The 17,371-nt window shown below is 38.2% G+C and overlaps 1 protein-coding gene across 1 annotated transcript in view; it reads right to left on the reverse strand.

Annotated features, from left to right (window-relative positions):
* Positions 1–739: 739 nt before the first annotated feature.
* The window catches only part of LOC127571409 (RING1 and YY1-binding protein-like), a 95,991-nt gene continuing 79,359 nt past the window's right edge, over positions 740–17,371 (reverse strand). Inside the window, exons 3-5 of the mRNA XM_052017736.1 lie at positions 17,092–17,259; positions 15,465–15,560; positions 740–4,564 (exon numbers count right to left, since the gene is read on the reverse strand). Of these exons, the coding sequence (XP_051873696.1) occupies positions 4,312–4,564; positions 15,465–15,560; positions 17,092–17,259 (517 nt within the window). The 3' untranslated portion in view covers positions 740–4,311. The remainder of the gene's footprint in view (positions 4,565–15,464; positions 15,561–17,091; positions 17,260–17,371) is intronic.

Raw genomic sequence — 17,371 nt, forward strand, 5'->3', positions numbered from 1 at the left:
AAGATTTGTGTTTTATTATTTTAATATATAGAATTCAAAAAGTCAATGGAAATATGTTTAGCATACGCAAACTTGAATAGCTCTGCAAATACAGCATTGGATTGTCCCGTGAAGTTGTTATCACGCTTTACAGAATTTTACAGCACTAGCAAAACACTAACTTGTTAGCTTGCCCTGTCAAAGGTTAATACAATATACATTTAATGAGTTCCCTCAAAAAATTGGTTAGATCTTGAGAAATGCCACACACAGCTCAACCTTACACAGAATGACTGCATGTCATTTTCTTTGTCGTGATGATCGCAGTGCTTCACCCAATTCTTCAAATGCCACGATTCTCAGTTGAGTCAAAGAAACCTAATTACTAGTTCAATTCATGCTGCATTTCCAAATTCATGTAATCAAGGTAGATAAACTACCTGAAGTTGACACAGAAGATTGAAATTTAATTACAATCTATGGAAAGTCCCAGTGGGTGTTTGAAATAATACAAAGAAAAGGTGACCACTCAATAAACATTGTGCCGACGTACTACTACAGCTTTTTGACTGTGGACAGAAATGGAAACCAGAATATCTGCTACAACACACACCATGAACAGAAAACAGAGAAACAAGAAAACAATACCATTAACAAATGTGAATTTTTATCTCATTGGTTCACTTTCATTAAACTGTAACATCTCAACTTAACATGTTAAACTCCTTTCAAAAAAAAAGAAACTACGATTAAATAAATTTTAACTATTTTATTTGTGAAAAACTACAAGCAGAATTCATAAATAGACATTTCTATTTGAAGCAGTTAAGGAAGAAATAATAAAGTGGCTTCTAATAACATATTCGTGCACATGCCAGTAACAGGAATATATTAACATCTTTTATTTGCTAGACAAAAGCAGTGTAGGTTATAAAGTTCCCAAAACATTTAAGACCTGGAAATAATTTTACCAACTCACAAAACCACCATGAATACACCAGCATGAAGATTAAAGAAAACAAATCCAGCACGCTGTCAGCCCTAATGAATTTACAAGGCAAAAAACTTCAAAGCATTATGCAGGACATCTTTCAGGGCAAATGAAAATATACCTTGTATATTACAATAACAAAATTCACAAGATTATGTTATGCCACTTTAAACAAGCATTCTATCAGAGTCTCCAATGAACAAAGCTAAAGAAATAACAATGTAACCATCTTTACACAGTAAATAAAGGTTACAAGTCATACACAAGAACAGAACTGCTTGCGCATTAAAAAACTGTTCAGCTTGTCATTCTCTAAATGTTGGATCTTGAACCATTTCAAGTTACTTACAAGCGTTTCTTTTAATATTTTCAGCAAACAATACATTTTTCAATAACTTAAGTTACAATAGTTTATAAAAGTAGACTGAAATATTTTTGGTAAGGCAGATGAAGTGCCACTCTTTCCAATAATGTTTCTAGAAATAGAAATGTTTTATACAAGTTGTATTAACTCTGAAAGTGGCTCATTATGTTTAAACACTTTACCAATTTCAGCTTGCAGTATTACTGTTGCTTTAAAGACTGTTCTTTAAAAAAAGTTTGTGCACCAATTCAGTCTACAGAATACAACATTAAAATAGTGACCTGTTTCCAAGTCATCACCGACATGCCTATTTGGCTGTGTAGTTTCCATTAAGGAGGCACTGCAGAAAAGCAATCAGATCCTAAGTTTAAAAAAAACAAACTAGGCCAAGCAGCACAAAGATAGCTGGCTATTACCCTAAAGAACAGCACCTAATCAAATGAAAATAATTTTCCGATAGAGTAAGGGTTCATTACATTACGTGAAAATTGCATTCAGTTTATGCCTGCCCCAGCAGAGTGGTATTTAATTTTTACTTTCCACTCTGATCAGTTAAATTATCTGTACAGCTAGTGTTCATATGCCTGCGTGAAGGCCATCACATTTTAAATAAAATTTATCCTCAAGTTTATCACCTTCTTAGATCAAAATACTAAGTGAAGCATCTTAAACATTCTAAATGCAGTTTGAATAAATTTTATTTCAAGCAAGTGTTAACACTGCACAGAAGTATTAAATTCCAGAGATACAATTTACAAGAAAGAAAAATATCAGTAAAGATTGCAAAATCTAAGTGCATCATTCTATACAAAGATAAATTACAATATGAACGTTTACATGTTTTAATACAAGGGAACAGTGAACTAATTGTTACATGGGGCTTGCATTCTGTAAAACACATATCACCCCTGCTCCCCACCCAACATTTTGGAGTTAATATATTAAGAACATTGGGAAATTCTTCCCATTATGATGTCAGACAAAAAAATAAGAATATTTGATGATTAACTGTAATTTTAAACACATAGCATAAAGATAAAATTTAATACGTGTAATGTACTTTACATCATTTAAATTTATTCCAAGTCCAAAAAAACAAATGCCACCATGGTAATAAATATGTGGCTTATATTTGTTAATTGAAATTTAGAATAATTTTCTTCTTTGAAACTTCATTGGTAGTGCCAACTTATTTTGCTCATTGGGTTCATAAAATTGATATGGAAGCAATATCCTGAAATCTTTAGCAGGTAATCTCTCCAATTTTATGCATCAATGGCAGGTGATTGTCAGGTATAATTTAACAGGTACAACTGCCAATTTGGGTCTGTAGAAACATTCTCTGGAGTACTTATCTAATTCTGTTACACACTTGGTACTATCATACAGGCAAATAGTTTTCTTTTGGTTTCTCCCAACTAGTGCCATAGCATAATGTATCTTTGGGGAAATATTACTTCCATTAGTAAACCTGGCAGCTTGATAACCAAGAAGTCTGTGCCTTTTATAATTTGGAGCAGGGAAAAGAGCTGAGAACCAAAACGAAGTTTCAAACCCAATTACAATAGTTTAAAAATCTGACTTGAAAAGTGAAGCACCAAAGCCATAAAAAAAAGTGACAATGAGGGAGTGTACAAAACAAAAAGGCTGCATTATTTTCCATTAAATTCTCCATTATTTAGTGACCTTCTGTACCCAACACAGCCATGAAACATCTTGATTCAAGAAAAATACTAAGTCACAATTTTGCTTACGTACATGGTTAGAGATTTCCTGTTATTTACATCTGTAACAAAAGCACATTATTTGTTTATGGAATGGTAGGAGATTCAGCATAGAAGTCCCTGAATCAGGTTCTTATTTATCCTTCCATATTTCTGACTTAGTACTGATTTGGCTTTAACTGTACAGAGATCAGAGGAGTTAAGAAAGGTACAAACATTACTGGCAAGTGCAAAAACCGAAGGTGGATACTGAACATGTCAAATTTTGAAGGTACAATGACTAATCACATCTCTCTCGTACAGGTATTAACTAAAGCAGTTTATTTGAAGATGGAAAGTATGATTTTCAGGATGATCCCCATCTCCATAAACAGTGTACATTTTCAGTAATTATCAATGCTATTTCTACACTGCTGATAAACACTTCAATGGTGAAAATGAATTACCAAACAGTAACATTTTTCAGATGCTCAGGGGTTCTTCATTTGATAACCTCTGAACCTGGACTATTCAGTATTATTTTCTCACAGGTAATCTGCTTTAGTATACATGGCTATATGAAGTATGTTAAAATCATGCTGCCAGTTGTGAGGCACTGCTTCTTTACATTAGCTGGGCGGCTGGGAAGTACATTGAGTAATTACATTTACAGCACAGAATGACGCAGCTTTCAGGTAAGTGTAAGGAGGAACCCACATCTATAACTTAAACACTGAACTAATCCAGCTATTGTTCAATTGCCTCAAGTATACTTATCCTCGGCCATTTCTGCTTTGGAAAAGTCAATTGTACTGATGACAAGGCAGGTTTAATTGCAACAGTTTGTAAAACTTGATCATCTCTGCTGGAATGCACTGTCCAAATCTTATCTGTTGAATGCCGCATTTACTTCACAGTGTATTAAGCACCAGTGTTTCTATATGTTGGTTTCTAACAACCATTTATTCTGTTTAAACCAGTTAAAGACATTTAACATCTCTAAAATTGCTAATAATCAGCATAGTTGCTGGCAACAAAACTTACAAAAGGATATGTTGAAAAGGGTGGAATTTGCAAATGTAATAAATAAAGTCAAAAATACATAATGTACATGGAAATTGTGCACAGCAGATTTATAAAAAAGTAGATTCAGGAGCACATCCATTATAAATGATTGTTAGGAAAATATAAAACCAAGGGAATACATAAAAAATGTCAAAAGTATTCATTCATACTTTTCACATTGCATGTGCAGGTCTGGAGCCTGGCAAAGCTCAGAATGATTCATCGTTTACTGCTGACATTTCACCTTTTGGCGTAGACGAACGCGATGAACCCTTGTCTGTGCTCTCTGATCCAGAACTACTTTGGTTCTGTTGCTCAGAGCCAGCGCTGGATGTGACTGTTGACGATGACGTGGAAGAGGATCGTATTTTTTCTTTAAAGTCTGTTATGATTACTGTGACATTGCCCACTGTTACTGCAAGCTGCTGTGCAGTACTTCTGTCTACATTTTTCAGTTTGGGCCTGCAACAGAAACAAATACAGTATGAGGATCATTTCAAGATCAGTTTAGGTCCACAGGACACAAAAGATGACAGAAAGCAATTTCACGCATAATAACATTAAAGATTTGCTGAAACCCAGGGCTTACGAGTTGTTAACAATTCCTCCTCTAGGATTTAAAAGGCATTTATCACCTTGCACATGAAAAGCTACCTTCCTGTTCATGATTTCATTCATTTGAGAAAATAAATCACTATTTTTGTGCATTTGAAAACAAACCTTTGCAAAAACTCACCACTACACAATTTCTAACTTACAAAACACTGTTTTTGGCTGAAGCTTGTTTTGTTGATGAAACAGCAGAAAACATAAGCCGGTGAATTCTTTGTAGAAGTTTAAGATGTTGAGTAAGCAGCATGGCTCTATTTTGTTTTTTCATGCCAAATGAAGATGGTTAGACAGGTACAGGCGAGAGTGTTTAGTCTTTCAAGTCCTCAAGGCATCAGTATTTTAAGAGAAAGAATTTTTAGTGTACTTAAAGATAATGAACATGTAAAGATTCACCTAAAATTATTGATAGTAATCCAGTAATACCAATATATTTCTGGCAATGTTGGTCAAAGTATAAATGGTTGTCACAAACTGATTGAAACTTAGCCTTCTTTTGAAGGCAGCATATGGAATATTTTATTTTAACCAAGACAGACAGACATACATGGCAAAAAAATACTCCAGATACCAGAAATCTGAAACAGCACAACATTTTGAAAATGCTCAGCAGGGCTAGAAACACCAGAAAAGTATTAATATTTCACCTGAACTTTTATCAGAGTTGGAAGTTTTAAATTTAACCATCTTAAACAAGTGGAGAGCTAGGGAAAGGCATTTGGCCTGTGTTGGGCTACAGGACAGATTAAAGGCAAAGTGAAGGGAGAAAACAGGAGACCAATAAAGCAGCAGGATTCAAAATGTAAAATGCTTTCAGTAGAACCAACACCAACCACTTCTATTTGTATAATGCTCTTAAATCACAAATCATCCCAAACTACTTGACAGGAGCAAAAGTTAGCCAAAATTTGACAGTGAGCCATATCCAGAAGTATTTGACCAGATGACCAAAAGTCTTGACATCAGGCCAACATTAACATGGCATCCAGGAGCTTACGGGTTGGAGTCAAACTGAAAAGAGAAGATGATAACGATGGCTGTTGAGGGTGAGGGCAGGAGGGAGGGTGTCAATCATCTCAGGCATGGACATCACTGCCCAAGTTCCTCAGGGCAGTATCTTCAGACCAACCACCTCAGTTGCTTCATCAATTATCCTCCCTCAACCACAAAGTCAGAATAGAATGTTCACCAATGACTGCAATGCATTCAGTTCACTTCACTGCATAACTTCTCAGATAATGAAGTGGTTTATATACACATACAGCAAAATCTGGATGATATTCAGGCAAGTGCTAATAAACAGCAAGTAACATTTGTGCCACACAACAGCTATCTCTCCTTGATGTTCACATACATTGCCATGAACAAATTCCCTACTAACATCCTTGCATCCATCACTGTTCAAATACACGACTGGACCAGCCATATAAATACTGTGATTGCCAGGATTGCTGATTTTATGAACAATTGCCATGTTCAGGATAAAGCAACCCACTGCTACATTGGCACCCAATCCTCCACTCTAAAGAACTGACCTTTTAACAATCAGTGCATCATAAATAGTGTTTGCCATCATCAAAATGCACTAGAGCAACTGGCCCATGGGCTCTTTGACAACCACCTTCCAAAGTCACAGATAGCAAGCTTGTGGAAACACCAAGTTGAAGCAAGACACCCCACAATAGTCAACCTGGAAATATAATTACAGGATGAGATCAGGAGGGTGCAATAGGAGTAGGTTGATAAAGTCCAATACAGAGCTAGAACACAAGAGGAGTCACAGAAGGATTTTGGCCTCATGGATTTGGAAAAGGGGATGGATTGAGATGGTCAGTATAGGACATTCTCAATATATGTGTTATTTACACTTATTAATGGAGGCAAGGAACTTATATATCTTTTCAAATATATTGATGAAAGGGACGGTGAGAATGATGAGAAGAAACTGTTTGTACTAAAGAAGAAACAAATGATTTTCTCTTCATTTCCACATTCACCTGGAATATTGACAAAAGTTGGCAAGAGCCTGTCATGCTTTATGTGGCCCAACTTCAAGTGGCAGTAATTACTTAAATTGGTTGTCTACCATATGCATTTAAGTTTGCATTCCCTTGGATTTAAGCAACAGGAGACAAGGATCCTAACAGGACAAATACAAAACTGATTTTAATGGGGATGAAGACATAGTTGAGTAAATCAGTAGCTGGAAGAGTGTTATGATGAATGGCAGGTCAAAGACCAGGCTTTGAGATTTTGAAACCAAGGTCTACAATATGGCCCAGGAGAGAAGCATAGCTTTAACATGCAAAAGTTGAGGAATTCATACAGTGCTCAGTAAAATTCACTAGAGCAGATGGGAAACAGACCATCCTGAGCAAATTCTCCCCAAACCAAGCCAAGGGATAGCGCAAAAATACACCCACCACCGAGTCACAGTACATAGAACAGTACAAGTGGGGAGACTTGGACAGAAAGGGCATACATGACAACAACCTGTGATAGAGATGCTCAGCAAAGGTGCCCTTCAGGGAGCTGCTACTTAGCAGTACCCATTGTACAAGAAAATACCAGCAATGGTTAGGATCTAAAATTGCAAATACTGAGGACAGAAGCCTTTAGTTCTTAATCAAAACATAAGGTCATGTTACCTGAGTTTACCGTCAGCACCCTTTAAAGGATATAGATACGTATCAAAGGCAGTCGTCAGAGTGGGATGGAGAATTAAAACAGGAAAGCAAGTTAGGGTCACTCTGACGGACCAAGTGGAAGTGTGCAGAAATACAATGGCCCAATGTGCTTTTGGTGTCTTTGGTGTGGAAGTAACAAAGCATAAATATCAAGTTCAATATTAGTGTTCAGATTTGGGATTTTTTTCTATTTCTATATTCTGTGGAGAAGGATGGGGTGAGAGGAAGTGAAAAGGCCAGAATTATCTGAAGGCCTTCTCTAAATTCTTGGTCCAACAAAGGCACTTCTGCCAATGCAGCACTCAAAACCTGAAGATACTGACTGGACTATGCAGAGTACCCTGAAATGGCAACTCAGCCAAATTTTAAAAGATGGTCATGCATTCATTGATATTTAGAAACTGCCTTACAGTGATTAGATATCTACATTATAATCAAGTATTTTCACACTATTTACCAGTTATACTACTGATATCTTCCACATTTTTTGCATTTAAGCAATTCATGGCATAACTCTTAATTCTTGGGCCATTTTCAAACTTTCTAAGTCACACACAGGAATGGAGTAAAAATAAAATGGGAAAACATGATATTGCTTATTTTGCCCAGAGGGTAAAAACATCGTTTTATTGCTGAGAGTGCAGAGCTCTGAGATGCAGGAAGTTCAGGGATAAGTGATGCACAATTCACAAAAGACTAGAATATAGGTGCAGCAACTTATTAGAAAAGCCAACCTAACATTATCATTTATTGTAGGTAATTGATTATAAAAATAGAGAGGATCTGCTTCAGTTACTGAAGGCACTAAAGTGGAGTATTGGTGTCCTTATTTAAGAAAGATGCTGCGTTGGAAGCTGATCAGTGAAGATTTTCTAGATTAAGCAAGGTTTGGACAGATTGCCTCCTGAGGAAAGGTTGGGACACCAAGGCTTGTTTCTGCTGGAATTTAGAAGAGTGGGAGGGGAAAGTAGATAAGAGAACATTTCTTCTTGAGGGAGAATCCAGAAATAAAGGCCATTGTTTAAAAATAAGGGATTGCCCATTTAAGACAGATGAAACAAACTTCTTTCCTGAAGGTCAAGAGTTTTGGAGCTTCTTCCTAAAGGGTAGTGGAAGCAGGGCTTATGAATATTTTTAAGGCAGAAGAACATAAATTCTTGATAAGAAAATGGGTGAATAATTACAGTGAGCTGACAAGAATACAAGTTCAAGTTACTGTCATAGGCATACATACCTAGGGTATAAATGCTTTCCACTGTAAACGTGTAGAAGTTTGTCAGAGTTTGATGACCTGTTGAATCTTCTTAAAGTTCTAAGAAAGTAGAGACACTGACATGTGCTGGGCCCAGGGTATATCCTCTGAGATGCTGACTCCCAGGAACTTGAAGCTGCTCACCCTTTGAGGACTGGTGCATGTACAGAGTTGGAAGGTACAATGAGATCAGCCTTCATCTTATTAAATGGTGGCATATGGTTGAGGCTGAATGGCTTACTCCTACTCCCGACTTGAATTGAAAACAGCTGAAATTCTATTGCTTGGTTAGGTTTTTTTTAAATTAGAATTCTGAATTTGCTTTCAGGTGTTGAAACCTGAAAACTGTCACTATTTAATCAATAACACTCAAGTGTGAGTCTTTAAAAGAGGTAGGTCTCAGGACGTTAGTGAGTTTCACTGAGCAGGAGACGGGACTTGGAGTGAGAGGCGCGAGTGTTTGAAGGAGATAGTCTTGGAACTTGGTGTGTTTCACTGAACAGGACCCTAAAAAGAGGCACATTTGCAAATTGGCTAATTAGCAGCAGCTAGTAAAACATTAGGGTCAAGCGGAGTGGCCATTGTTGGACTGGGCCAGTGTTAGAGTGGGGAGCTGAGTGTTTGGCGTGAAGAGGCGGAATAAGTGGCCCAGGTGTGGGGAGTGACAGCAGCTCTTTAAGAAAAAAGGCTTCAGTAAGGAGGCACAGGTAAGAACAGGTAAGGTTTTGGGTGCGGCTGTGCTGAGAGGAAGTGCCGTGAGAGAAGTGTCAAGGCTTTGGCTCGGGAAGCTACAGTGAGGTTTAGGTAAGGTCTCTTTCTTTCTTATTGCGCAGTTAGAGCAGTGGGGATGGCAGTCAGGGCAATGGTGTGCTCCTCTTGCAGGATGTGGGAAATCAGGGAGACCCCCAGTGTCCCTGATGACGACACCTGCTGCAGCTCCTTACAGACTGTATTAGGGAACTGGAGTTGGATGAACTCGGATCATTTGGGAGGCTGAGGGGTTGATAGATAGGAGTTACAGGGAGGCAGTTACACCTAGGCTGCAGGTAGCTGGGTGACTATCAGGAGAAGGAAAGGGAATAGGCAGTCAGTGCAGGGTATCCTGGGGGAGGGGGAGAATAAGAGTGTGATAGGGGATTCATTGGTTAGGGGAACAGACAGGAGATTCTGTGGATGAGAACAAAACTCCCAGATGGTATGTTGCCTCCCAAGTGTCAGGGTCAGAGACATCTCTGATCGAGTCTGAGTCCACAGCATTCTTAAGGGGGAGGGTGAGCAGCAAGTTGTGGTACGCATTGTGGTACACATTGACACCAATGATATGGGTAAGAAAAGGGATGAGGTCCTGAAGAATGAATATAGGTAGTTAGGAAGGAAGTTGGTGCAGGGGATAGGGTTTCAGATTTGTGGATCATTGGGATCCCTTCTGGGAAAGGCATGACCTGTACAAAAGGGACGGGTTACACCTGAACTGGAGGGAGACCAATACTCTTGTGGGCAGGTTTGCTAGTACTGTTGGGGAGGGTTTAAACTAGTTTGGCAGGGGGATGGGAACAGAATGTCAGGTCACACGATGGAGCAGTTGGTGTACAAGGTAGATGCAGCGAGCAGAGAGACTGAGGAAGGATATGCAGTGGATAGGGCATAAATACAATCAGCTGGATGGGTTGAAATGTGTTTAATGTGAGAAGTATTGAGAATAAGGGTGATGAACTTAGGTCAGTATGTGAAATAACGATATTGTGGCCATTACACAGACTTGGCTGTTGCAAGGGCAGGATTGGCTGCTTGATATCCTGGGAGTTTAGATATTTTGAAAGGGATAGGGAGGGAGGAAAGAGGGGGAGAGTGGCATTGCTAATCAGGGAAAGTATCACAGCTACAGAAAGGGAGGACGTCATGGAGGGATCGTTCACTGAGTCAGTGTGGACGGAAGTCAGAAACAGGAAGGGAGCAATCACTCTATTGGGAGTATTCTTATTGCACCCCCCCCACAGCCACCAGGACACTGAAGAGCGGATAAGTCGGACGATTTGGAAAGATGCAAAAAAAAAAGAGATGTCGTCGTCATGGGTGACTTCAGCTTCTCTAATATTGAGTGGCACCTCCTCAATGCAAAAGGTTTAGATGGGGCAGAATTTGTTAAGTGTGTCCAGAAAGGATTCCTGACACAGTATGTGGACAAGCCACCTAGAGAGGCCATACTGAATCTAGTACTAGGCAATAAACCTGGTCAGGTGACAGACCCCTCAGTGGTGAACATTTCAGAAATAGTGACCACAACTTCCTGATCTTCAGCAAAACCATGGACAAGGATAGGAGCAGACCATATGGGAAAGTACTTAATTTGGGGGTGGGGGGGGGGGGGGGTGGGGGGTGGTGGGGAGGTGGTGTAATTATGATGGCATGAGGCAGGAACTTGGGAACATAAATTGAGAAAAGGTGTTCTCAGAGAAATGCACAGCAGGAATGTGGAGGTTGTTTAGGGATCACTTGCTTGGGGTTCTGGATAGGTCTGTCCCATTGAGACAGGGAAAGGATGGTAGGGTGAAGGAACTTGAGAAGTGGAACATTTAGTCACGAGGAGGAAGGAAGCATACTCAAGGTTGAGGAAGTAAAAATCAGACAGGGCCCTTGAGAATTATAAGGCAGCCTGGAAGGAGTTTAGGAGAACTAGAAGGGCAAGGAGAACTATAATGAGAAGGCCTTGGTGAGTAGGATTAAGGAAAACCAAGGCGTTCTAACACGTACATGAAGAACAGGAGGATGACTAGAGTGAGGGTAGGACTGCTCAAGGATAAAGGGGGAAACGTGCCTGGAGGCAGAGCAGGTAGGGGAGATCTTTAATGAATAATGTTCACCAGGGAGAGGGATTTTGACAAATGTGAGGTCAGTGTATAACAGGCTAATGCACTGGAGCATATTGAAGTTAAGGGAGGTAGTGTTGGAGCTTCTGAAAAACATTAGGATAGTTAAGTCTCCCAGACTGGACGAACCTAATTGAGTTTTGAGGAAGTGACAAAACAAATTGATGAAGGTAGAGCATTGGATATGGTGTATATGAATTTTAGTTAGGCATTTGACAAGGTTCCACATGGTAGGCTCATCCAGAAAGTCAGGAGGCATGAGATCCATGGAAACTTGGCTGCATGGATTCAGAATTTGCTTGCCCACAGAAGGCAGAGGGTGGTAGTAGATGGAGCATATTCTGTCTGGAGGTTAATGTCTAGTGGTGTTCCGCAGGGATCTGTTCTGGGACCCCAACTCTGATTTTTATAAATGACTTGGATGAAGAAGTGGAGGGGTGGGTTAGTAAGTTTGCACATGACACAAATGTTGGAGGCGTTGTGGATAGTGTAGAACGTTGTCGTAGATTACAAACAGGATATAGACGGGATGCAGAGTTGGGCGGAGAAGTGGGAGATGGAGCTCAATCCGGAAAAGTGTGAAGTGATACACTTTGGATGATCCAGCCTAAAGGCAGGGTACAAGGTTAATGGCAGGATTCTTAGCAGTGTGGAGGAACAGAGGTATCTTGGGGTCTAAGTCCACAGATCTCTCAAAGTTGTCACGCAAGTTGATAGGGTGATTAAGGTGGTGTATAGTGCGCGCTGGCCTTCATTAGTCAGGGATTGAGTTCAAGAGCCGCAAAGAAATGTTGCAGGTCTATAAAACTCTGGTTAGACCACACCTGGAGTATTGTGTTTAGTTCTGGTCGCCTCATTATAGGAAGGATGTGGAAGTTTTAGAGAGCATGCAGAGGAGATTTACAAGAATGCTGCCTGGATTAGAATAGATGTCTTATGAGGAAAGGTCGAACGAGCTAGGGCTTTTCACTTTGGAGCATAGAAGGATGAGAAGTGACTTGATAGAGGTATACAAGATGATGAGAGGCATTGATATAGTGGACAGCCAGCACCTTTCTCCCAGGGCCACAATGCCCAATACCAGAGGACATCAATTTAAGCTGGTGGAGGAAAGTTTAGTTGAGATGTCAGAGGTAGGTTTTTTTATATATGCACACAGTGGTGGATGCCTGGAACGCACTACCAGGGTGGTGGTAGAGGCTGATACAACAGGAACATTTAAAAAGACCCTTAGGTAGGCACATGGATGCAAGAAAAATGGAGGGTTATGGGCTGTGTAGGAGGGAAGGGTTAGATTGATTGTGGAGTAGGTTTATATAGGTTAGCACAACATCATGGGCCAAAGGGCCCATACCGCTCTACGTTAACACAACAAAAGACATCAACATGAATATCTTAACTGCCTCCAAGTACAGAATTCCACATGTGAAATTTTGATCTATTTGTGAAGTGCAAAAATGGAAGAGGGTCACTCTGGACTCTCTCCAGCAATGAAATATAAAAGCACCTGACAAATAACTGTTATAATTACATTTTGCTGTGCAGCACGGAAAACCAGAAATACTCTCTTCCACCGTAACCTTAAATTATCTGATAATATGAATAATTTAGGAGATACCAGATTAGCTTAAAAGTACTAAATATTCTGTTGAGTCAACAAGCTTTCAAGGAAATGCAGAAGCATATGTTCAGAATATTCAAAAATTCTTTAGTAGCAAAATAGTTAAATTTTGAATTGGTTAGTTTGGAAGATTTCAAATAGCATCCGAAAAATTACCAGACCACCCATTTTGTTTCTGCTGTAAAAAAAAGTCAGAATACAAAACAATATTCTGCTCTTCCTTAAAGACATTTAAAAACAATTAAAATTCCTCATGGCTATGAGAGTTGACAAAGTTATATCCCCAGCTTTGTCTTGTCAAAGCAGGCCAGGGATGTTCTACCAGGGGCTTGTTAATTATCTGGACCACAATGTGAGAATATGGAAAGCTATCAAGATCCAACCTCCTCATGTGGAGCAGCTAAGCATAGGCTGCAGAGACCATACGTCGTAGGTCAGGGACCAAAGCAAGATCCAGCCTATTAAATATCCCAAGTGTCCTAAACAGCTACATTTACTCTATAGTAATTTGAAGGAAATGTCATGACTTTCCTTAAAATTACCCTTTATAGGTAATTCACTTTCCATTTGAAAAAATGAATAAACCATGTAAAATTGTATTTTGGTGGTAAAGGCAAGAAATAAGGCGAGCAGGCACTTCCTCAGAGTTGAAATCACAAAATGTTGACTGAAGCAAATTGGAGTAGAACGTTTGAAGGAGACAGCGTAGCATTGGTAAGTATACTGATGTGTCTCCAGCAAAGTGTTTGTGGAGGAATGATGCTCAAAATAAGTTAACTGATGGAATTTAAAGTATTAGTAATGAGAACAACAAATCCAGTGGAAAGTCAAAAAACCTCATCTGGTACACTGTCCTTTGGGGAAAATGGCCATTTACCCTGTTATCTTGTTGTAATCATGGGTTGTTGGGAAGGAACAGAGGAGTGAGAGAGGACTCCTACATGATTTGGTTTCTTTGAGCCTTATGAAGCAAACAATCTCAGGTCTCAACTGAGCTTCAACCTCATACTTGGTTCAAGGATTTCAATCCCACCCCAGCACCCAAACTGCCAGAGCTGTGCTGAATTGAAAAATGCAGAGATCTGAAGGTTCAGGGACTGAGGAGGTTGCAGAAGCATAGAAGGGCCAGCACAAGGAGAGATTTAAACACAAGAACTCAAAATTACATTAGAATATTAAAGTAAAAAAGGCAATGCATCTTCTATCTGACCATTCAAAATATTGGTATTTTGTTGTTCAGCAGTGCAATCAAAAGCACAATTAATTTTTTATTACAATTTTTACTTAGAAGTCATAGTGTTTTATCTTTCTCAGGCTTTCAAAAGGTCAATATTTCCCAACTAACTTCTACTCTACACCTGATCAATATTAACAAATCAGAATTTAATCAAAATAACATTACCATAAAGCTTTACACGTTTTATTCAACTATAAAAGCTATCGGTACTGAAAAAAAATCTGCATTTGCAATTGAAACCACATATTGTATTCAACATTCAAATTTGTGGTTAAGAACCCATAAAGGGTCAAATTACACATTTTAGCAAAATCATCAAGGCATAACCATGTATTAACAACGTAACCTGAAGAAAAGAAATGTAATGTTCAAAATTTTGCATAATTTTTGTTTAAACTATTCCCTAATTTCGATTTCAAAATCATTCTCTTTGAAAGGCACATTAATCCTGGAAACGATGTTGGGAAGAAAAGAAATGTTCCCTGAAGTACATCCTTATGTCCTGCAAATTATGCAACTATGTCACCTGGCTTTGGTAAAATACATTACAAGCGGAGGTTACTGTGCACTTTGCTGTTAGACATGTTTTTCTAGGGTTCTAGCAGATTTGCATCAGCTTACAAAATGGGCCAAAATTGTGATCTTCATTTTAAAAGAGGACACTTGTTTTCTTCCAGTTGGCAACAAGATTTAAGTGGCCCAAGAGGAAATTCCCAAAATAACAAATATAAAGCCATGATCATGCCGGTATCAAAGAAAGGTAATAACTGGGGAGAAGAGGCAAATACTTACTTCCTCATAACTTAATTTGTCTTATGTCAGAAATGATTGTATGTTAGTATAACCTATTATTGCAACAAAACTAGCCAGAGGTATAAAAGCAAAGATTGATCCTGAAGATTGTTTTCTTCTCAATGTTATTAAATAGATATTCTATTTATCAACAATTAAAGATTTTGTAACTTTTTTCTCCAATTCTGCAAGGATAGTTAATCTGCATAAATAGTTAATTTATGTTCTTAATATCAGTTTACAAAATGAAAGTTATGTAATCCTGCAACTATATTTTGCAGGAAATTAGAATGTTACCTTGAAGTGTGTAAACTGTCAGATTTTGTTGTGGCTTTCCCAGATTGTATACTGTTGATTTCACTCGGGGGTCCCTTTTCAAGTTCCATCTTCGGCCTGAAAGTAAAGTCATACTAGTGATGGAGTTTCACCAGATATAAGCTATGCAATTCTACTAAAAGCATTGTGACTCAAATATGAAAACTTTGAATAAACATCAGTAAATGCATCTAAAATGGATTTTTTTATTTTACAATTGCAATCTTAATTTTTAAGCATACACCCTGCTGGTAATGTTAATCTAATCAAAATTCATTCTGTTCAGTAAATTTATACAAAAAAATCTTCAAAATGCTTGCAATTAATTTCCAATTTGTGTGAGATCCTGGTTGATTTGGCAATTATGTCCAAGGTGAGTGCATGAGCATTTACTACAAAATTGAATGTCATTCTGGCAAAGAATATTATAAAAGGATAATGCTGATAACACGTCACATAAATGGTTAGCTGCAGGCATACTATAAGCTCAGCCACTGGCCAGAATAAAACGAAGACCAAACATTTGCCATCAAGTACAACTGTGGGGACAGAAACTGCAAGGGACTCGAGGAGTTTAAGTGATAAGTAATGTGGCATAAATGGAATATCATTTGGAGAAGGATCATATTGCCTAATTTGATGGGAAGGATGCAGAAACAATACATTTTCAAATAAATTGCAACAGACTAATAAACATTGACATTCAGGGGTATTTAATAGTCTTGTACAAAACGTTTACACAAAGACACAGCAAGCAATTAGGAAGCCAAATGGTACCTTCACCTTTATTGATTGTAAGGCAGTTAGAATATAAAATAAGGAAACCATATACAGCAATTATACAAGACTTTGGTGAGTGTTTTAAAATTCTTACCTTGGTAAGGATGTACTAGGTTTTGAGTTATACAACAAATATTCCTAGATTATTTCCTGGAATAAGACAGCAAGCAATTGCATGCCAACAGATCGAATAGAATGTACTCATTTTCTCCATCTTTTAATTCCCAAACTTGAATCTCATTGAAACAAAATTCTTTAGATGGTTTCAGGAGATGGTGAGAAATTTTATCCCCTGGAGGGACATGGACTTGTAAGCTTAGTACAAAGAATCAGTCATTATAGAACTACAGTGAGAAAGTATTTCTACTCAGAAGATTACAGATCTTTGAAACTCTCCACCTCTGAAGGCTGTGGATGACAAGTCAATGGCTTTATTCAAGAAGATTAATAGTTTTTTGTTAATGCATAATGCATTCAGGCAACCAAGGAAGAAAGGAATAGAGTGGGAAAGTGGAATTGGTGTAAATGTTTAGCCATTAACTTGATGAATGCAGAGCACCTATACAGCCTTCATACATTTTGTATGTCTGAGTTCTTATTTAAGAACATCACCATTTTCTGGAGAAAGCTGCATTGTCCAATTATAAAATTAACACAGTAACTATAAAGTTATTTTTAATTATATGATTGAGTTTAATGTTGTTAACAACTCTTCAACAATAAATTTGGAACTAACAGCGAGATCCTCTCTTACTAAATTATGGGAAAGATCGTTAAAATAAAAATATTAGAATTTACAAGAAAAAAATGTTTAAAAAACTCCACTTACTTTATTTTTTTGTTGCTGTTCTTTTTGCTTGCATTTGAGCTTACTTCTTTTTCTTTGTCAGGCTTATCTTTTTCAACCTTTTCCTTCTTCTCTTTCTTTGGAGGTGGAGGCGTTGCATACTGCTGTGCTACTTGTTGTGCAACCAGCTGTGAGTTTATTCTTGGCTTTCTGCAATTAAAAGTGATGCACTACTTTTATTATGTGCACGCACATCCCTACAAACAGAAATAATTACCTGTTTATATATGAAGTGTATAAAAAGAAAGTAGTAACACAATGA

This window comes from Pristis pectinata, chromosome 6 (assembly GCF_009764475.1).
Source record: "Pristis pectinata isolate sPriPec2 chromosome 6, sPriPec2.1.pri, whole genome shotgun sequence".
Taxonomy (NCBI): Eukaryota; Metazoa; Chordata; class Chondrichthyes; order Rhinopristiformes; family Pristidae; genus Pristis; species Pristis pectinata.